The sequence below is a fragment of the Lissotriton vulgaris genome, chromosome 7 (genome assembly GCF_964263255.1).
Source record: "Lissotriton vulgaris chromosome 7, aLisVul1.2, whole genome shotgun sequence".
NCBI lineage: Eukaryota > Metazoa > Chordata > Amphibia > Caudata > Salamandridae > Lissotriton > Lissotriton vulgaris.
In genome coordinates this window covers 1,098,223,792-1,098,246,965 of record NC_141695.1, presented here as the reverse complement: position 1 = coordinate 1,098,246,965, position 23,174 = coordinate 1,098,223,792, and the positions used below count along the sequence as shown (strand labels likewise).

Here is a 23,174-nt window from a genome sequence, read left to right as displayed (position 1 = left end):
ATCCGCTCATTCCTCTCCGGCAGAATGCAGTGGGTCAGACTCCCACCCTTCCTCTCGGATCCCACACCGATCACCTGTAGTGTTCCCCAAGGATCCTCCAACTCCACCCTGTTCAAGTCTACACGGCCCGTTCGCCCCCATCATCAGATACCACAGTCTCAACATTGTATCCTACGCAGACGACACCCAACTCATCCTCTCCCTTTCCAATGGAACCAACGTTTCCAAACAAAACTTTCAAGAAGGAATAGAAGCAGTCACTAGGTGAATGAACAACAGCGGCCTACAACTCAATACGGACAAAACCGAAGTACTCCTCATGGGCCCACACCCGACGCCTGGCACGACACCTGGTGCCCTCCCATCCTCTGGAACCACCCCTCCCCCACATACCAGGGATGCAACCTCTGAATCATTTTGGACTCTGAACTCAAAATGGACCACCAGATCAACGCTGTCACTTCTTCCTGCTACCACACCCTCTGCCTAGTCCGAAAGACCTTCAACTGAATTCCTCTTGAGCACAAGAACACTGTCACCCACTCCCTCACCAGCAGCAGACTAGACTACAGCCGACGCCTTGCCACTACACCTGGTGCCTGCCACCCCCCCCCCCCCATCCTCTGGAACCACCCCTCCCCCACATACCACGCATGCAACCTCTGAATCATTTTGGACTCTGAACTCAAACTGGACCACCAGATCAACGCTGTCACTTCTTCCTGCTACCACACCCTCTGCCTAGTCCGTAAGACCTTCAACGGAATTCCTCTTGAACACAAGAAAACTGTCACCCACTCCCTCATCAGCAGCAGACTAGACTTCAGCAATACACTCTACGCCGGGATCAACAAGAACCTCACTTGCAAACTCCAGAACCCCGCCGCCAGACTAGTCCTCAACCTACTGTAACACTGCCACATTAGCCATCACCTACAGGCACTACACTGGCTCCCCGTCTGGAAGAGAATTACCTTCAAGCGTCTCACCCACAAAGCTCTCCGCAACACCCGACCCGCCTGCATGAACCACCGCCTCTCTTCCACGCATCCATCAGATCCGTCCAGTCAGTCCAGCTCTCTTGCAACGGTACCACACATCAAGAAGTCCAGAACTTGAGAACGCTCCTTCTCTCTCCTCGCGGCCTAGGCCCTCTCCGCCTCGACAGACACCAACAGTCTTCAAGTTCTTGAAGGCCCTCAAGACCTTTCTCTTAGAAGAATCAATGTGAACATCCAGAAGCCATGCACCCCCCCCCCACCCCCTCTCCCCCCACTGCCTTGAGACCCTTTCGGGTGAGTAGCTGCACTTCACAAACCCTGATTGATGATGTTCTAAGAAAGTTGTTCAATAAGCTGAAGGCTCCTAGCAGTAGCCTACAGGACCCTAGAAATCATCAGTCAATGACGAGCAAATGCACAGCATCAACCTCTCATATCCTGTTCACTGTCCCACGTTCTGAATGGACAGTTAATGTGGCCGTGGACAGTCTTTGTGGTAACTAAGGGAGAATGTGGAAACAATTATATTGCTGTCCAGAATAAATCCACTTTAGGCGAGTGGTATAGGTTTAGAAAGAGGAGGGTGGCCCTTTTTGAAATCTATTGAGGCACGTTGAGTTTTTGAAGTTGAATATTTTGTAGAGTGACACCCTCCGAATTGGAAGTGAGGTGACATGTATGCAACCCTTTACTCAATGGTATTGACTATGGCTGGTAAACAATGAATGTGAAAACTATTACGGCCGCTGTATTAGCACACCCATGTAGATAGACCTTTTTGGGATGGCTTTGGCTTAGCCAGTGCATCTAAAGCAAGTCAATAAGAACTTTAAAAACTAATAAGAGCAAGCTGACGCTAGAAAGAGGATAGTGCAAGGGCCACATCCTGACAACAGCTAAGGACAATATATAGGATAGGTGACCACGGGGAACCACCTTAAGCCCGTGTAACCCTGCACAAAATGACATGGCTTTAGGACATACTACCCAGCCAATAGCACCTTTAAAAAAATGTTTTTTTAAAAAGCAAACATTAGCAAAGCCAATAAGGTCTGGTGTTGGCAATTATTTTGTTTTGCCATGGTTTTTGCAAACCTTTGTTCGTGAAGCGGCTGGGTCCTCGTTAAATGTAAAAAAGACATTGGCTAAAGGCAAAAGTGATTTTCCTGGTCTCAAAAATGTACACATTGTCATGGTATACCCGGCACTGAAAGACACTACTTTGTGTGGATGTGGTCCTTGTAAAATGGCAGTATGCTGTACCTCATCGTAAAGTCAGTCGGTGACTGAGTCTAACATTGCCCCTTGTTGCATGGTGGAGTATGTGGAAGAAAAACGTGAATGATAAAATCACAGATTAATATAAGAAGCCTGGCTGAAAACCCCTAGAAGTAAGTGTGTCATACATAATTGGGAAAAAAATCAAACCTTCTTGGCAAACACAGACCTAAAATAGCCATTGGTGTGGCATAGCCTGCTGTCCTCGCTTTTGAAAAAGAAAGTAAGAAAAAAGGGAAGGAAGTGTGACAAAAAAAGAAGGAAGAAAGAAGGACATAACAGAAGGTAGGTAGGCTAAAAATAGGAAGGAAGTAAAAAAGGAGAAAGTCAAAATTATGAAAAAATGAAAGCAAGCAAAAAGGAAATAGTAGAGAGGACAGAAAGGCAAAAAGGGTAAGAAAGAAAAACAAAGGCAAAAAAAGAAAGCAGGAAGGAAGAATGAAAAAAAGGAAAGAAAAAAGTGCAAAAAAGCAATAAAAGATGAATCATGGCAAAAAAGAAAGACAAAAGAAGCAAAGAAAGAAATAAACAAGCATTTGCAATGCAATAGGTCTCGCCTTAGGAAAGTTGGAGCTATTGGTATGGTAAATGACAAATTTTTTATTTGTGTTTTTTTTTTTAAATAACGTAATTAATAGCTTTGTCATTTACAATGCCAATAGTTATAACTTTCACAAATGTGACACCTATAGCATTGGTAATGCAACATGTTTTGTATTTACGTGACTTACTTGTGTTGGTAATGCAACATGTTTTGTATTTACGTGACTTACTTGTGTTGATATTCCTGAGTGATGTGGTGGTGTGCCAGAGTGATGTGGTGGTGTGCCCGAGTGATGTGGTGGTGTCCCAGAGTGATGTGGTGGTGTCCCAGAGTGATGTGGTGGTGTCCCAGAGTGATGTGGTGGTGTCCCAGAGTGATGTGGTGGTGTCCCAGAGTGATGTGGTGGTGTCCCAGAGTGATGTGGTGGTGTCCCAGAGTGATGTGGTGGTGTCCCAGAGTGATGTGGTGGTGTCCCAGAGCGATGTGGTGGTGTCCCAGAGCGATGTGGTGGTGTCCCAGAGCGATGTGGTGGTGTCCCAGAGCGATGTGGTGGTGTCCCAGAGCGATGTGGTGGTGTCCCAGAGCGATGTGGTGGTGTCCCAGAGCGATGTGGTGGTGTCCCAGAGCGATGTGGTGGTGTCCCAGAGCGATGTGGTGGTGTCCCAGAGCGATGTGGTGGTGTCCCAGAGCGATGTGGTGGTGCCCCTGAGCGATGTGGTGGTGCCCCTGAGCGATGTGGCGGTGTCCCCGAGTGATGTGGCGGTGTCCCCGAGTGATGTGAATATATATGAGTGTTTAATAGTCTGTGTATGTGGATGTCGTAGCATGCCACGGCCTGCTAGTGCGTGTATACCCGCACGTCAGAAGGGGACTATACACGGATGGCTAATTGTACAGCCCTGGGCGTGTGTGGACAATCATCACAGTGAAGATGTTTGTATGCAATCTAGGTGAGTAAGTCACTGCCCCCTTTCCTGGCAGTGCTTCCTGCTGACGGACCACTGGTCCTACTCTCACCTTGCCCGGGCTCCGGCTCGGTGCCACGGTACCGGCCCTTGTACCTGGAGTCCACCACCTGGAAGCTTTTGGTCCGCAGGTTCTCCCGCATCTCCTCGAAGCTCTCCACCAGCCGACCGTCCAGCGTGGCCTTAACCTGGGCGGGCTCGGGCCTGCTGGCCTCCGCAGTCCCAGGGCTGGCCTACGCAGTCACAGGGCTGGCCTCCGCAGTCACGGGGCGGCCCTCCCGCACCCAGTTCCGGAAGCCGCCGTTGAGCACCGACACCTGAAGGCCCGGAACATCCACGAGGCCCGCGGGGCGTAGAAGGAGCCCAAATGGTCGCCGTCGTAGACCACCACGTGCGTGCTGTTGCCCCAGTGCTTAATTTGTGCCGGTGCTTTCCGGTGCTTAGCACCGGCACTTAATTGACAGGGCCGGGTCTTTGATCTCGCACGTGCGTCACACATGGACATTGATGTTTTTTTTAATTTACAGAGTCTGACCACAATAATACTCTGTGCCCAGCGTGTTCAATCATGCAGGTCATAGCGAGAGGTTAACAATAGCTGCCCTGCTTGCCCTGAGGCTGCCTGCCTGCGGTGCCGTCCATTCGTCCAATGATGTATGTTACAGTTGCTTGCTTGTGATCATGGCGGCCGCAGCCCTTGGTTACTTCGCAGTGAGTGCATGCTTGCCAGCAGCCCAGTTGACTGTGCTTGCGCATTGCTTGAAGGTGGGCGGGCACGGGCCACTGGACCAGTACACACACGGGCGGCAGCAGTAGCACTGTCTGACACACACACTGATTTATTGGGGCGTCGGGGCGGGCTGGATTTGGTTTCTCTTTTGTTCTGATAGGGGATATGGGCTGTACGTGCAGCGCGCGGCGTGCTCCGATTTTTTAAATTCACATGACCACGCTAACCAGGACATCATCCGTGGGCCGCCGGCGCTGCCCGACAGACGACGACGTTGAGACTGAACCTTAGGGCAGGGCAGGCAGGCATCGATGTGTAGTACTGGTAGCATTGGGAAGCAAGCAGCAGTGCTGTGCACCAGGCCGCCTAATGGTAATAAAACAGTTATTCACTGAGCTGGACCGCCCACCACGAGTAACGGTAAGGATTGCAGTTAAATAAATCAGTGAGTGAGTTAGTAAACTACTGAGTGAGCAAAGCTAACTAACCGGCTAAGCCAACTAACTACTAGCCATTCCTATACCGTGCTAAAAAAACAAACAACGCTGTATTTTTATTTTTGGTAGTGTGTGTGAGGGATTGGTCCGGTTGTAAGATCACTGGCGTGTGTCGTTAACAATTATCCTCCGCGTTGCGTGTCCCGTAATTTGCCCAATCGGGATAACTAAAAGCTCTATTAAGTATGTATTTTTTTATTTATGATCACAAAAGGATTTATGGACACTAACGCTATCGCTAGATCATCCCTAAAAAAATGTAACTCTTTGGCTGCGTACAAGCGCCCAATACCAAAGTAAGAGCAACTGCACACGCATGGCTGGCAGCATCTTGCTGGACGCTGGGGTGCACTGACACACAGGTTTAACGTGAGCGGCATGCCTCCTGGTAACTGAAATGCTGCCTCTAGAAAAGACACGGGGCAACCCGCGCCAAAGTGACGTTTACATTTACAGGAGATACTGAGCATTTTAGACAGCAAATCAGAAATTGAGAGGACAGTCCCAGTGTGCACTCGGACTTCATGGCGCGCCGGGCTCAGTTCGGTTTCAAGGACAACCTTTGCATTTCTTCCTCTAAGAGCAAAGGCAATCAACGTGTTCCCTGGCACGGCAGACAAGAGGGCATGAAAATACATACTCATTATATCAATCGGAATATTGACAGAAGAAAAACACCTGTGTCGAACCTGATAAAACATTGTTCATAACATGCAGCACTCCAGGCTGACCCTCGAATTTCTTCAAGTTCCCGCCGGGCCGCCGCGCTGCCTGCGACGACCCGGAAGCGGTTGGGCAGCTGGCCAATCGCAGCGCGGCCCCAACCGGAAATCCCGCCCCCATCGCGGCGCGAGAGAAAAGCCACTGTCCGAGGAGCCCCGAGGGCTCCTGATCGAGTCCCGGTCCCAAGATGGGGGACCGGGTGAAGAGCGGCCGGGCGCATGGGGAAGGCGGGGCTCTCATGTGGTGAGAGAGCCCCGCAAAGCGTTACCGCCGCCCGAGAGGCAGAACCGCCGCCGAGCACCGCCAGAACAGGTGAGTGTGTTGAGGGAGAGGAGGGGTGAGTGGGGGTGGGGTGAGTGGGGGTGGGGTGTGCGCGTGTGTCTGTTGTAGTGTGTCTGTGCGTGCGCGTGTCTGTGCGTGCGTGTGTCTGTGCGTGCGTGTGTCTGTGCGTGCGTGTGTCTGTGCGTGCGTGTGTCTGTGCATGTGTCTGTCTGTACGTGTGTCTGTCTGTGCGTGTGTCTGTCTGCATGTGTCTGTTTAAGGGGGGGTGCGTGTGTGTGTGTATGCAGTGTGTGTATGTGCGCATGCGTGCGTGAGCCTTTCTTTAAGGGGGGTGCGTGTGTGTATGCAGTGTGTGTATGTGCGCATGCGTGCGGGAGCCTTTCTGTGCATGGGAATATCAGGCACGGCGACGCGACGTGCGCGCTCACGAGCTACAATCTCCAGGAGGACAAGCTCGTCACAGTCTGCAGTCCACATTCCCCGGAAAGTGACAACATTAGTTGTCTCCCTAGACAGCAAATCTTCGCTTTGCTTTCGTCTAGGCGAGACCTAAAAATATGATTGAGCAATCTGAAAAGGTTATGTCCACATCAGCTACTCCTCCTTAGGGGTGGTGCTGGCTTGGTGTTAGATTCACCTCCTAATCTTTCTAATTTTCATGCCTGTCCTGCTGCCAAAAGTGGTGCCTGGACAGTGGGGGCGGGAATCTCCACTATCTGGATCAGCCGGGGTCGCATAAAAAAGGCGGCAGGGCCATTGAAGCTTCCCACTTTGAAATGAAGTTCCTGCGTGGAGGACATGCAAACTTCTCCGCCCAGAGCAGGTTTTGTTCCTGACCTCTGAGAACGATGGCTCTCACCTTAGTAGGTCAGTAACTTGTCTGTTGCGGCATGCTGGCCAAGACCAGTCAGTCAACACACTAGTTGTTGGTATGTCCTCAGGTGGCATGTTTGGTGCTAAACATCTGGGGTTACAGTGAAGCAGTCCTGTAGCTGGGGAACTCCAAATCACAAGTGTCGAGCCAAAGTACTCGTTATGGCTTCCCTGTGCACTTGCAATATCTAAAAATGTACTTAGATATCACCGGGACACATCCGCTCGAGCAGGTAAGCCCACAGATGGGGTATAGTGAATCTAGCCTTAGTTCTGTAAGGCTTGCTGTGGGGGTGACTTGCCTATACTACATGCAGTATTTGGCAGGCGTGTCACACAGGGATGTGTGCCATGTCAACACTTCAATTTTCTCTGCACCTAGACACGCAGGCTGCAATGGCAGTTTGCATGAGCTTGGTGAGGGGTCCTTTTGGGTGGCACAATTCATGCTGTAGACCTTAGGTGGCCCTCTTTAATCCCACTGTGCTAGGTCGAGGGGTACCGTTTACTACACACTTACATGGCGCTTGAAGGGTTTCCAATTGTGGAACAATGGAACAGTTTAGGGAAAGAACACTGGTACTGGAGTTCTGGTTAGCAGGAACCCAGTACACTTTCAGTCAGTTGCACAGGCAAAAATTGGGAGGGCTACTGCATTAAAAACCCAGTTTCCTACAATTGCAAAAATGTAGCTTTAAATAGAGCATCTCAATAAACATTAATGCGTTTTAAAATAGGTTACCTTGTTCTTTTACCAACATAATTCAGTCAGTCAAACCACTTTATTTGGTTAGTTAAAACCATACAAGTAAAATTCTGATAACCCAGTACATAATAAAAATATATAAAATCCAAATTACAACATATGAGCAATTCAAACAGAATCAATATTACAAAGTCAATTTCATAGGCACATAAATACCCTGATGACCGTTAGCACATATATAGACAAAAGAAATACCACAATGGGGTTATTTTCAGGAAAAAGCAGCCGAAAAGGAAAACGGTGATCAGATGTATACAATCTGTGCTTATGTAGCGTTTATCATAGGATACCTTTTTTGCCTGAAACGAACGGCTGCCTCTAAAAAGCTTGCGATATTAAATATCTCCTGTGGATCATTCAGCATTTGGAGATAAATTAGAGCAGGTTTAACCTTTAAAAACCTTTTTCCCTTCAAATTGGAACTAAAAACCTGCGAATCAGTGTAGTGGTCGCAAAACATTACAAGCATTTACAATGCAACGGTCTCGCCTTTGCAAAAGTTAGAGCTATTGGCATTGTAAATGACAATTTTTTTATGTATGTGTTTGTTTTGAAAACAGATAAATAAATGGCATTGTCATTTATAATGCTAATAGCTTAATCTCTCGCAAATGTGAGACCTATTGCATGTGCAACCACACACACACACACACACAGAGCCACACAAACAGCACACACACACACACATAGATGTGGTGGAAGTGGATCTGGTGGATGTGGGGGTGTTGGATGTGTTGGTGGTGGATGATGTGGTGGTGGTGGATGTGGTGGTGGTGGATGTGGTGGTGGTGGTGGGTGTGGTGGTTGATGTGGTGGATGTGGTGGTGGTGGATGTGGTGGGGGTGGATGTGGTGGGGGTGGATGTGGATGTGGTGGTGGTGGATGTGGTGGGGGTGGATGTGGTGGTGGATGTGGTGGGTGTGGTGGTGGATGTGGTGGCAGTGGATGTGGCGGTGGATGTGGCGGTGATGGATGTGGATGTGGTGGTGGTGGATGTGGTGGTGGTGGATGTGGTGGTGGTGGATGTGGTGGTGGTGGATGTGGTGGTGGTGGATGTGGTGGTGGTGGTGGATGTGGTGATGGTGGTGGATGTGGTGATGGTGGTGGATGTGGTGGTGGATGTGGTGGACGTGGTGGTGGTAGATGTGGTGGTGGTGGATGTGGTAGTGGATGTGGTGGATGTAGTGGATGTGGTGGATGTAGTGGATGTGGTGGATGTTGTGGATGTGGTGGATATGGTGGTGGTGGATGTGGTGATGGTGTTGGATGTGGTGGTGGTGGATGTAGTGGATGTGGATGTGGTGGTGGATGTGGTGGTGGTGGATGTGGTGGTGGTGGACGTGGTGGTGGTGGACGTGGTGGTGGTGTATGTGGTGGTGGTGTATGTGGTGGTGGATGTGGTGGTGGCTGTGGTGGTGGATGTGGTGGTGGTGGTGGTGGATGTGGTGGTGCTTTTAATTACTTAAAGTCCCGCCATACATTGACAACAATGTGCGTGTCGAGTGGGATGTCCGCTGAAAGTTTACTTCCCAGACTATTAACAATAACAGAGCCTGTCGCCCTCATTGAAAAAGGCACGTGCTGGTGGCAGTAACAAAGCCACCTGTCCGTAAACACTGAAAGCCACTGGTTTTAAACCCAACACATTTTTAACCTCCCAGACACCTACAACCATTAACCGTGAAATATTTACAGCAGCCTATTTTTCCATGATCTCAAGGGAGGGTTTGCCACAGAAAAGATTGTTTGTTTTCCCAATTGGTTTTTACCGGGTTGAGCAGTGAGCTAAGATGGGCCAAACGAGAAATACAAACGTTTGACCCAAGGGGCCATTAGGAACAGCTGGTTGTTGAAAAATAACTTCGCTCTGCAAAAAAAACACAAGACTTTTAATTTTCACAGCTGTGAGAGCAGGGTGGAGCTCGCCGCTGATCTTGGGGTAAAACCAATGGAGCTGACGAGACCAGGCAGTGAGTGCTCAGCACTTCGAGCCGAGCTAGCCGCACACTGCTCTTGGGGTGAAAGCACGGAATATGACAAGAGCGGGTGCCTATAAAATGAAGACATCCATCAAGCAGAGACTGTGCTAACGAAAATGTATACTTACTCGTGCCTGCCTGGCAGACTGAAGGCTCTGAAGCAGGGAAGGGGCAGGGATCCTCCAGTGGCCAGGGCTCTCGCAGATCACCCCGACCGTGCCACGTGCAGAGTCTGGACACCTAACTCCCCGGTTAAGTTGGTCCGTGTAAGCAACTGAGAGGAGGGGAGAGTCGTGGCTGCCTGCAGCCAGCATTGCTCTGCTGTTACTGCCCGAGCTCAGGTTTCCCGCAGCCTGCCTGCCTGCTGCAGGAGCTTTCACAGGACACAACCTGCAAAAACTTGTTTAGAGTGGCGCTGAAGAGGGGGCGCATAGTAATGCGGGCTGCACAACTCTTACTGCGTTCACTCGTGGTGCCTTGGCGGGGCTTGCTGGGCTTGTTTCTGTGCTTCCCAGAGAGACAGGAGATTGGGAAACGCGCGCGCGCGGCCGGCGCCGATCGCTTTCCAGAGCGTGCGCGTGACATCTCCTGTCTCCTGGGAAGCAGACCCGGCAACAATAGTATCGCGCCTTGCTTTACTGGATTAGGGTGCCGTTTCTGCTTGCATAGCGTTATATAACCGAGTGACTAATTTAACTCTCGAGGGTCCTGCCAATAACTATTGCAGTGGGCTCAGCGGGATAGGCTCTACTGGGTGCCTATCATTAAAGGTTCTGAGTGCTTCCCGTAGCCGGTAGTACAGACATGCCAACCCTCCCGATTCAGGTGTGAGACTACCAATTTGAAGGCTAGTCTCCCGCCTCCCGATTCCTACAAGCAACAAGTATTGATTAATCTGTTCCAAAGTGTACAGGACACCACTGCTGTGATTTGTTTTTATTTTGCGTCAGGTCTATCCCTTGCAGATCGTTACCTTGCATGAAAGAAAATCAAGCTGTGGGAGTGAGGCGACAGGGTGCACATAAAGCAATAACAAAATAAAAGCAGCCTTATCAAGCTGTAAAATGCACTTTGGAGGACCAGTGGAACACTTCAGATGAGACTGACTTGAAGTCTTGCAGTCCAGTCAGTCGTGCAAAGGCAGCTGAGGAGGAGGGGGGAGGGGCGAAGTCCTCTTAGCCTCTGCCCTTGATACACCCTCCCATTCCTACCAGAGGTGTCCCCTGGCAGGAGCACATTTAGATAAGCGTATTCATAAACAATATGTTAGGCACCCCTCTACAATTACTGAAATAAAAAAAATAAAAAAAGAAGAGTTTGGGTTATTAAAACAAAAAAAAACAGTTTGGGGATGAAAGTGAAGATAATAGGCAGAATGACTCAAAGCAACGCTACGTGCACGGAGGAGCCAGGGCTGTCTCTCTCTACAACATGACAATTGAAAATGCACCACATCCTTCTCCAGCATCATATGAACCTTCTCTGGGCCGAGTGCAAGGGCTGACCTTCCGATATAATCCATCAGCTAATGTTTATCTTTCAATCAAAGAAAGTCCCATGACATGAAGCCCGCATTTAAAAGTCTTGTTTTTTTTACCCCTTTAAATATGTACATTCAAGTTAGTTCTGCTTCGGTAGCACAGTGTCTGGCGGCGGCTGGGATTTCTTTACGCCACATGCAGATTGATTGCAGTAACGCTATCTAAGCCTGCGGTGCTTCGGGCTGGCAACAGTGCGCTTTAATTACCTTAGAGTGGCGCTGAAGAGGGGGCGCATAGTAATGCGGGCTGCACAACTCTTACTGCGTTCACTCGTGGTGCCTTGGCGGGGCTTGCTGGGCTTGCTTGTGTGCTTCCCAGAGAGACAGGAGATTGTGAAACGCGCGCGCGCGGCCGGCGCCGATTGCTTTCCAGAGCGTGCGCGTGACATCTCCTGTCTCCTGGGAAGCAGACCCGGCAACAATAGTATCGCGCCTGCGCGATGGCATATGGCTTCGCCATATGCATCGCAGGCGCGAGACCTAAAAAGGCAATGATGACAGCAATTTTCAGAAAAGGAGTTTAAAAAGCTTTCTTTGGACCTGGGTCATAGGAAGACCACTGCAGGGAGCTCCAGCGACCCACTAGAGATTGGTCCCTGGATGTGGGCCTAGCTTGCACATGCTAAAGGCCAGCCCTGCTACCAACATACCCCAATATATGGACGTTGTCTTCTTGAAAAATCCTGACTTTACAACAACTAGTGCATTGCATGTCGGGATTGTAAGCCTCTACTCTGTACTTGGGTAAATAAAACCCAAATTTTCAGCATGCTTAATGGTTTGCTAAAATCAGGATCATGTGAGACTCCCTAAACTGATATAGTGTCAGTTAAAAGCTATGTCACTTTTTAGTTCACGTATATATGTTTAGCAGACATAATTCTAACACTGCACACATACCAGTCAAACATTGAATTACCATAATATTGGAGTGCGCTTTTCACCAACTTTCACTGTTTAAAATCTTACTAGGGCCATACAAGCTGTTATGCTCCATGAAGTAATATCTGTTTCGAGCCTCACTGCCTGCACCATTGAAGACTTCAGCAGCGAAAGTACGTTTTTCAGAGCTTTTCCTTCCTCAACATCCCAGCAACGTCTACCACTCAGATATAATAATTCTGCCCCATATAGGAATTGTGGTGGGACCATGGCTACATAAGCCTTTAAAACTGGCCTATCCGATTTTTCCCCATAAACTCTGTTGAATTTCTTTAGGCCTCTAACTGAAGCAGATGTCCGTACTTTTAAGGCTTCAATGTGGGTGGCCCAGTTCAGATTTTTCTGAAACCACATGCCCAGATACCTATATTCATCCACTATTTCTAATTTTGTGGACCCCTGAAACCAGTTAAAACCTTATTTCATTTTTCCCATATTTAGTATCTTAGTTTTATCCATGTTAACTAATATTTTTTTAAGCATACAGTATTCGTTAAATATATTCAACTTTATTTGTAGCCCAATCATTTTCTGCATCATACAAATCTACGGTCTTTAGAGTGCTACTGACAAGTCTGGAAGTATAAGTATTTTATTTTATCTGCTAACAGAATAAGGGAGAAAGTAGTCCCTGAATGGTCTGTCCAAGTTAGATACAAAGTCCAACATTTGTGTGGCTTTAATGTTTTAAGTAAGGAGATCTAGAGTATGGCCAGCTCTATGGGTGGGCCAGTGATCCGTTGTTTGAGTTGGAGCTTTTTCATATCATTGCCCAATCGTCTACAAAGGGTGTCTCCAGTGTTCTCAAAGTGTAAATTAAAATCACCAATAACTATGTATTGCTTGCGCTTAATTCTTAGTGAGGTTAGCAGTGCCAGGAGGTTGGCGGGTATTTGGGGTTGATATAATCCAATTGGTCGCACACTGCTTGTCCTATCAGCGTGTTGCCCCAAAGCACCGTGGTCCATGTAGTCAGCATCAGCGGGTACGCCTCTGCCAGGGTCTTGAGCAAAAAATCAAAGTCGCGTTGGCCATCCCTGGACACGTGTTTCGAGGTTGTTGCCTCTCGTCAGCAGGGAGTAGGAAAATATGAAGGGGTGCTGCATAGGCTGCCAAAAAATGTCTTCAGGTTCGGTACCACTCGTGGCACGCAGGTGCGTAACCCGGCTCGTCAGCCCCACCAGCTCCAAGGAGCTTGAATATAAGTTATAATCCAATTGGTCGCACACTGCTTGTCCTATCAGCGTGTTGCCCCAAAGCACCGTGGTCCATGTAGTCAGCATCAGCGGGTACGCCTCTGCCAGGGTCTTGAGCAAAAAATCAAAGTCGCGTTGGCCATCCCTGGACACGTGTTTCGAGGTTGTTGCCTCTCGTCAGCAGGGAGTAGGAAAATATGAAGGGGTGCTGCATAGGCTGCCAAAAAATGTCTTCAGGTTCGGTACCACTCGTGGCACGCAGGTGCGTAACCCGGCTCGTCAGCCCCACCAGCTCCAAGGAGCTTGAATATAAGTTATAATCCAATTGGTCGCACACTGCTTGTCCTATCAGCGTGTTGCCCCAAAGCACCGTGGTCCATGTAGTCAGCATCAGCGGGTACGCCTCTGCCAGGGTCTTGAGCAAAAAATCAAAGTCGCGTTGGCCATCCCTGGACACGTGTTTCGAGGTTGTTGCCTCTCGTCAGCAGGGAGTAGGAAAATATGAAGGGGTGCTGCATAGGCTGCCAAAAAATGTCTTCAGGTTCGGTACCACTCGTGGCACGCAGGTGCGTAACCCGGCTCGTCAGCCCCACCAGCTCCAAGGAGCTTGAATATAAGTTATAATCCAATTGGTCGCACACTGCTTGTCCTATCAGCGTGTTGCCCCAAAGCACCGTGGTCCATGTAGTCAGCATCAGCGGGTACGCCTCTGCCAGGGTCTTGAGCAAAAAATCAAAGTCGCGTTGGCCATCCCTGGACACGTGTTTCGAGGTTGTTGCCTCTCGTCAGCAGGGAGTAGGAAAATATGAAGGGGTGCTGCATAGGCTGCCAAAAAATGTCTTCAGGTTCGGTACCACTCGTGGCACGCAGGTGCGTAACCCGGCTCGTCAGCCCCACCAGCTCCAAGGAGCTTGAATATAAGTTATAATCCAATTGGTCGCACACTGCTTGTCCTATCAGCGTGTTGCCCCAAAGCACCGTGGTCCATGTAGTCAGCATCAGCGGGTACGCCTCTGCCAGGGTCTTGAGCAAAAAATCAAAGTCGCGTTGGCCATCCCTGGACACGTGTTTCGAGGTTGTTGCCTCTCGTCAGCAGGGAGTAGGAAAATATGAAGGGGTGCTGCATAGGCTGCCAAAAAATGTCTTCAGGTTCGGTACCACTCGTGGCACGCAGGTGCGTAACCCGGCTCGTCAGCCCCACCAGCTCCAAGGAGCTTGAATATAAGTTATAATCCAATTGGTCGCACACTGCTTGTCCTATCAGCGTGTTGCCCCAAAGCACCGTGGTCCATGTAGTCAGCATCAGCGGGTACGCCTCTGCCAGGGTCTTGAGCAAAAAATCAAAGTCGCGTTGGCCATCCCTGGACACGTGTTTCGAGGTTGTTGCCTCTCGTCAGCAGGGAGTAGGAAAATATGAAGGGGTGCTGCATAGGCTGCCAAAAAATGTCTTCAGGTTCGGTACCACTCGTGGCACGCAGGTGCGTAACCCGGCTCGTCAGCCCCACCAGCTCCAAGGAGCTTGAATATAAGTTATAATCCAATTGGTCGCACACTGCTTGTCCTATCAGCGTGTTGCCCCAAAGCACCGTGGTCCATGTAGTCAGCATCAGCGGGTACGCCTCTGCCAGGGTCTTGAGCAAAAAATCAAAGTCGCGTTGGCCATCCCTGGACACGTGTTTCGAGGTTGTTGCCTCTCGTCAGCAGGGAGTAGGAAAATATGAAGGGGTGCTGCATAGGCTGCCAAAAAATGTCTTCAGGTTCGGTACCACTCGTGGCACGCAGGTGCGTAACCCGGCTCGTCAGCCCCACCAGCTCCAAGGAGCTTGAATATAAGTTATAATCCAATTGGTCGCACACTGCTTGTCCTATCAGCGTGTTGCCCCAAAGCACCGTGGTCCATGTAGTCAGCATCAGCGGGTACGCCTCTGCCAGGGTCTTGAGCAAAAAATCAAAGTCGCGTTGGCCATCCCTGGACACGTGTTTCGAGGTTGTTGCCTCTCGTCAGCAGGGAGTAGGAAAATATGAAGGGGTGCTGCATAGGCTGCCAAAAAATGTCTTCAGGTTCGGTACCACTCGTGGCACGCAGGTGCGTAACCCGGCTCGTCAGCCCCACCAGGGATGGCCAACGCGATTTGGATTTTTTGCTCAAGACCCTGGCAGAGGCGTACCCGCTGATGCTAACTACATAGACCACGATGCTTTGGGGCAACACGCTGATAGGACAAGCAGTGTGCGACCAATTGGACTTAAATTTGGGGTTGATATCTTGGTGGTCTATGAAGGACTGCGTCTCCAAGAGGCTTTCGTATTTTACAAAACAGCTGGAGAGCTACAAGTTCTCAGTCTGTTAGGGGGAACCTACGTTCAGTGGAGTAGGAAAAGGTATCTTTCTAATTAATAAGAATAAACATGTGCTTGGCCCATGCACCAGAACAGAATTGCTGCAATAAGGAGGAACATGGAAGAAGTGACATTGAAGCGAAGGAATGGTAAGCAATAGATAGGCCCCAAGTCTTTTTTTAAAAAAAAAATAGTGTCTAGTAAGTGAGAGTGTATGCGCAAGTGAGAGCCTATGCCCTACCAAATGACTCGCGCAGACTCAAAGTTAAAGAGTTCAGCCAGTTGACTCAGGAGAGCTAAATGTATTTTTTTTTTACCCACCTGCATAATGCATTCTGCGGCTTGTAGGTCAAGTGCCAGAAACCTGTATGCTGTTGGCTAATATAAGCCTGGGCTGGTAGAGGTGACCCCCATGGGATAGGAACTGAATAGAAACTAGTAAAATGTAATGGACTTCACCTATGTCAGTGAACATGGTGGTAACCAGGTGTACCCGACTCACTTGAGCCATGGTGGCTACTTTCACGTGACCACACATGCCTGCATCGATTAATGCGCACACTAGAGCACGGAATCTGTAAAAAGTGTAACGAATTCTCTTGTTTACTGGGCGATTCATGTGGGTTGTGAAATAGTGAAAACAGTGAATATAACGGCATGCTCGTCAGCATAAATCTCATTGTTGACTCTCCGCGAAGAGCTAAGTGAGATCTTCCTGTTGAAGCAAATGGAGGCAAACTACCTCTGGAAGGGTGCGCCCTGTGAGCGATTTGACTGCAATGGGGACTAACTACTTTGGGCTGCGGTTCAGTTGTGCTGTTGGGGTGTGACATTTGAACTCTCTGCAGGCGGTTGGTGTGCTCGCACCTTCCAAACGAAGGTGCATGTTCATGTCTTCCTTCATGAATGCCATAAAGGAAGACATGAAGACGCCTTACCAGTCTCACTGGATCAGAGTTTCAGCCCCTGTCCCCTCCTCCACCCACCATGTCAGCACTAGGGCCCAGAATTACTCACCTTTTGCGCCAGGTTTACATTACTTTTATACGCAAACCTGGCACAACGTGTTGTGGTGTTATTGATTTTCTAATGCAAATCAATATGTGCCTTGGAAAATGAGCCAAAGCAACACAAAGTAGCGATATGCACTACTTCGCCGCAAGGGGGCGTACCATGGGTGGTACATGGGAGTTCCCAGGCATCCACCTATGGACTTTGGCGCAAATTCCTATCTACTAACATTGGTAGACATGCATATGTGCCAAAAGCTGACGCATCCTTGAGGCTGACGTAACTTTGGAGAAACTTTTTCAATTCTCTACATTTCTCCAACTTTGCATGTGTGCTGCCGTGTACAGCACACATGCAAAGTGGGCAAAGTATTGAAGCATAGTTTTTGCCCCGCAAGGGTCCCCCCCGTGTTTTGGCGCATGCAGGGAGAGAGGATCACAGAGCCATATCTTTATACTTATGGCCCTGTTCTGTTCTCTCCCTTCTATGCAGCGCACCGGGTTGCATGATCATGTTGTATATCTGCTTCTAGAGGTTTTTAAATTATCAACACCCAAAACATAAAACCCAATCGTTTGTAGGGGTGCTCGGTGGGTTTAAGGCTGTCAGGCAGAGATTTGCGTCTACTCTACAGGTTTACAAATTCAAATGAAAGCTCGGCGGACTCATCTTTTCGACGCAGGCAAAATATTGCCACAAATTAGTAACGGAATCTGTCATTAAAGCGCCAAGAGGCCTTCGAGCGTGTGCGCTACTTGGCCACATCCACATGCATGACATACAGGACACAAGGTCAGCGTCAGCCTCGCGTATACTCGAGAAAGGGCTATCTGGCATCTCCCCTTGAGAGCTCTGTGCGTTCAGTGTTATTTCCAATGATATAATGCTTGCGCCTGAGTGTTTCCAGAGAGTAATCAACAGGTATGTGAAAAAGATCTGCGATTCTTAATTTAGGAGTTTTCTCCAGAGCCTAAGTGGTCCAGGTGCGCACTTGAGATTGTGCAAATTGTCACTACTGTATTTGTTTTGACGTTATGATGGCCGCTTCTACCATCCCTTATTAAGACAACACCATATATCGCCTTTCTGTCTGTGTGTGTAAAGTGCACTTGGCGACACTCTGGTCAGCGGGGCCGTTCCCAGACTTCAGGAATGACGGACCGCAGGCCCGGAGGTGTGCATTCAGTGTCCGGGGCAAGGGTCGGCTCATTCCGGTTCCTCCGGTCACACAGGCCTGCAGGCTGGTTCGGGGCGGGGAGGGCTCCGTGGGAAGAACGAGGCGACAATGGGCGTCCCTGGGTGGGGCCGTTACCTTGGGGTGGGCGAACAATGGCATCTCGATGCGGGTGCCATCCGTCTGATTGAAAGCGATCCACACAGAAACGCCCAGCCATTAGCAGCCCCTGTGGGCAGAGGAGCGCGCCCGGCACCCGGGGGTGCCCACTTAGCTCCTTTTGATGAGTTTAACATTTTAAAAGACGCGGCAATTTCAGAAAAACAGCCTCCCCTCTTTAAAAGCCACAGGGACAAGATGTTATCGCTCTGTTTGCAGTGATAATTGTATTTAGCATTGGAATGAGTCCTTCGCTAGGTTACCCCTTGAGATGTAAATCCCCTCTGTGGAGGGGTTATTCAGCCCGTTTTAGAGAGTGCACCTTCGTAGTTGTTTCACTGCTCTGACGTGCGTCCTACGACCGCAGGTGGATAATAAACCTTATGCTAGGACTTCGAGTCGACGATGGAGACCGTTAGGTTATCTTGGGATGTTTTTTAGTCAATATCTCAGCAGTTGTTTCCTGCCGACTTCTGCTTTGGGCGGCAGGGGGTTGGTCGGACTACGGGGATGAAGCTCGTCATATCTCCAGTCTTTGGACTGTCTCGGCCGTTGCAGGAGGCACCGTTGAACAGAAAAGAGCGAACGGGGCGCATCCACGTGACCGGGGTCTTCATCCAAACACACACTCTGGCTGCATCTGCGCAGGGCGCTCACTGGGGGCGGGGGCGCCCTGGGCGGTTTTAAACTCAGTTCTTTCGTACAGTTTTAGACTGTTATCACGCAAGAGACCGCCTGTGCATTAGCCTGGGTTTCAGAGCAGGCAGGACTTGGAGAGAAACATCAGACGTCGGGTTTCAGCAGAGTTAGAACAGGACATGAGGATTTGATTGATGTTTCTAGAGTACATCAATGGTTCAAGGGCGTAGGCAGGTGCTTCCCAGAGAGACAGGAGATTGGGAAATGCGCGCGCGCGGCCGGCGCCGATCGCTTTCCAGAGCGTGCGCGTGACATCTCCTGTCTCCTGGGAAGCAGACCCGACAGCATTAGTATCGCGCCTGCGCGATGGCATATGGCTTCGCCATATGCATCGCAGGCGCGAGACCTAAAAAGGCAAGAAAACAAATAAAGACGGAAAGAATAAAAGAAGCAAGGCAAAACAGAAAGATAGACGGATAGAAAGCAAAAACCGAACAAAGGAGAGAAGGCAGGAAAGAAAGAAGGAAACAAAAGTAAAAAAACAACAAAGGGAAAGAAGGTAAAGACAAAGAAAGAAAATACAAAAAGAGAGTGAGGGAAGAAGAAAAAATAAACAAATACAAGAAATGCAGATGCAAAAAGGAAAAGAAGAAAGGAAAGAAAAAGGAAGGCTAACGAGAAAGAGAGTGAAAGAAAAACGAGGGAAGAAAGTAATAAAGAATGAAAGGAACAGAAAGGGGAAGTAGGGAACAATAATGAAGCAAGACAAGAGAAAGGTAACAAAGGAAAGAAGGCAAAACGAAAGTAAGAAAGGAAAGAGCGAGTGAAAGAAAAAAGAAGGTAACAGAAAGGAGAAGTAAAGTAAGAAAAGAGAGGCAAAAAAGACCAAAAGTAAAGGCCAGGAAGAAAGCAGGAAAAATGGGAATAATGACAAAAAAGAAATAAATGATAGAAGGAAAGAAAGTATGAAAGAAAAATGAAGGAAAGAGAGAGCATTCTCAGTATAAAATATTGGATACTCGAACCCAAATTACTCCCCACCTATGTTAAAAGAAAACAGTTGCAAATGTGCTGCAAATAAACCGTGATAAAGTTTGTTTCTTCCTGGGCAATGTTTATTTAAAGAACCATTGGTAAAATAGAGTCCAGGAACACACTATGGTTTGCTGTGAAATAGCAGCAGTCCACTTCAAAAGGAATTTACAAGCATATTAGAAAGAGACAGGACCTAATACAGCTGGAATATGTCCGGTGCTCACTTCAAACATGTCCTACTACCACATTAAGCAACACTGGCACTAAAAGAAACTAAACTACCTTGTTTGGGGTTGTGCACATTGTGAAAGAACAAAATGCAGCCCCTGAAAGTGATGCAAACCAGAAGCCTAAGTAGGCTGACCCATTGCCCCATGCTGTATGCTGTAGTGAGCGGAAGCAAAACGGAAATGACACAACAAACTCATGAGTGAAAAGAGGTGGCTGAAAGCTCAATTAGGTAAGTATATTCTACATATTGTTTCAGTACAATCAAAAGGTCTTGGGTAACTCCAGACCTAAAAGGGTAAACAGCCAGTGGATGAAGGATGTTGACCTAAAGCCCACTTTTCTTCTATATGTATTTGTGTAATGGTAACGAGGTCTCCAGCAGAAGGCTACAGCTTTCTGTAAGTGAGGTGCTTCTTATTTTTTATAAGCATGTTTTGCCTTTACGGAGGCGCTTACTTGATTTTTAAATAAATGTTTCATGACATTTGAACATGGCTATAAATATTCATGCTTATGAATTAAAAAAATATGCCCATGACGAAGAACTAGGATTATAGGGAATTGATGGTCTCCTTGAAAACTAAGCATATCAGGAATGCTATAGTAATTGGACTTTTCTTTTTTGCTGTTCACTTATATTTCTTTGTGTTCCTTAATTTAGGTACATCTTCTCTGAAAAAGGTTACAAACACAACTGTTTCACGGCGGCTTAAATGCAAAAATTCCACACTTTTGGATTCAAGCAATGCTGTTGACATCGATTTACTGCCACAGCTTTCCAACGTTTCAGAAATTATAGGTAATCGTGCCTGCCAGTTTCTTTTAAAATGTTCTTAACGCACTATTGGTACTGTAAGATTTACATTTAGAGCTGTTGAACATTGCCTTTCCTTATAATGTGACAATTTTCTGTGTCCCTTTAATTCGCATTCCTGCCAACCGGTACTAGGAATGGGACCTTCTTTGTAACCTTCATGGTCACCTTCATTGTCTGTTGGGCGCAAGCAGGTTCCCAGTCTTTCAACCCTACCCACCGTGAAAGGCGACTCTGCGGCACATTAAGTGAAGCGTCTTACATCGCTGCATTTGCTGTCATCTAAACGACGTTGACCTATCACTGCTTCTAAATGTATTTGCTACTACTAGAGTCACCAATATTTCAGATTACTGCAAGTGAGCCTATCTGGCTTCTCCACAGAAATGTGAATGAGGAGGTAGCTGAGCATGAGTGGTTTCCTTCTAGTGAACGATGTGATGTCTTTGGTGGCTCTTTTACTTGCATCTTCTCTCCTTTTCTATTTTTTAACATCTCTTTGATTTGTGTTACAAGTGTGCCAGTAACACCTTTCGATTATCATACTAAAAGGATTGTTTGGCTTTCCGGTCACCTTGGATACAAAAAAGTATTTCCTCCTAAGAGGTTGAGATTTTGTGGTCCTGTCTAGACCCACGAATATATATTGTCAGTTTTGTTTAAAAAAGGTAACATTTAATCTCAACCACTCAAGTGTGGTGATAGAATTGGCTAAATGAAGGTATGGAAGGGACACGAATGACTGAATGTTGTACTCTAAACCTGACACTTGCTGGTGGAAGGTGTGATAATGTATCAATGGGTGCACTTGTGTCACAGCCACAAATTTATGCCACGGGATTTTGGTTTTGCACATATAATTGTTATTTGTTGGGATGGGCGTTTTAGGATTTTATTTGTAGATGTATGTTCAAATGTTGTGTCCACGTTGTTTTTATAGATATTTGTTGGGGAGGAGAGAATTAATACATTTGTCCTAAAGAAAGGTGGTATATGTCAGTTCAGTTCAAATAACTTTATTCGATTCAGTTGAATCATAAACGTTTACATACATTCATTAAACAATAAGATAAAAATACTTGAGACAGTTTTGTGCAAAGGAGAAGAGACTAATACCATCCTGCCACACATTTATACAAAATAAAAAAATATTAAAAACCCCTAAAATCTTTAAACATATGAGTTCATTTTAGGACTGGTAGCGTTTCCTGATTAAACAAGCATTTACAATGCAACGGTCTCGCCTTTGCAAAAGTTAGCGCTTTTGGCATTGTAAGTGACAAATGTTTTATTTATGTGTTGGTTTTGGAAACAGATAAATAAATGGCATTGTCATGAGCAGTAGAGAGTGAGTAGTAGAGAGTGAGTAGTAGAGAGTGAGTAGTAGAGAGAGTAGTAGTGAGTAGTAGAGAGAGTAGTAGTGAGTAGTAGAGAGTGAGTAGAGAGTAGTAAGTGAGTAGTAGATTGTGTAGTAGAGAGTAGTGAGTGTGTAGTAGAGAGTAGTGAGTGTGTAGTAGAGAGTAGTGAGTGTGTAGTAGAGAGTGTGTAGTAGAGAGTGTGTAGTAGAGAGTGTGTAGCAGAGAGTGTGTAGTAGAGAGTGAGCAGTAGAGACTAGTGAGTGTGTAGTAGAGTGGTGAGTGTGTAGTAGAGTGGTGAGTGTGTAGTAGAGTGTGTAGTAGAGTGTGTAGGAGAATGTGTAGTAGGGAGTGTAGTAGAGTGTGTAGTAGAGAGTGTGTAGTAGAGAGTAGTGAGTGTGTAGTAGAGTGTGCAATACAGAATGTGAAGTAGAGAGATTGAAGTAGAGAGATTGAGGTAGAGAGATTGAAGTAGAGAGATTGAATTAGAGAGTGTGGAGTAGAGAGTGTGGAGTAGAGAGTGGAGAGTCTGTAGTAGAGTGTAGTAGAAAGTAGTGAGTGTGTAGTAGAGTAGTAGAGAATGTGTAGTAGAGTAGTAGAGAGTAGTAGAGGGTGTGTAGTATAGTGTGTAGTAGAGCGTGTGTGTAGTAGTGTGTAGTGTAGAGTGTGTAGTGTAGAGTGTGTAGTGTAGAGTGTGTAGTGTAGAGTGTGTAGTGTAGAGTGTGTAGTGTAGAGTGTGTAGTGTAGAGAGTGTAGTAGAGAGTGTAGTAGAGTGTGTAGTAGAGTGTGTAGTAAGTAGTGACTGTAGTAGAGAGTGTCTAGTATAGAGTGTGTCGAAGAGAGTAGTGGCTGTAGTAGTGAGTGTGTAGTGAGTGTGTAGTAGAGTGTGTGTAGTAGTGTGTAGTAGAGAGTAGTGACTGTAGTAGAGAGTGTGTAGTAGTGTGTAGTAGAGAGTAGTGACTGTAGTAGAGTATGTAGTATAGTGTGTAGTAGAGAGTAGTGACTGTAGTAGATAGTGTGTAGTCGAGAGTGTCTAGTATAGAGTGTGTCGAAGAGAGTAGTGGCTGTAGTAGTGAGTGTGTAGTGAGTGTGTAGTAGAG

At 47.6% G+C, this 23,174-nt stretch overlaps 1 protein-coding gene across 1 annotated transcript in view; it reads left to right on the top strand.

Moving 5' to 3' along the window:
- Window positions 1–23,174, top strand: part of MEIKIN (meiotic kinetochore factor) — a 976,054-nt gene that overhangs the window by 504,440 nt on the left and 448,440 nt on the right. Inside the window, exon 6 of the mRNA XM_086928855.1 lies at window positions 20,567–20,704. Within this exon, the coding sequence (XP_086784981.1) occupies window positions 20,567–20,704 (138 nt within the window). The remainder of the gene's footprint in view (window positions 1–20,566; window positions 20,705–23,174) is intronic.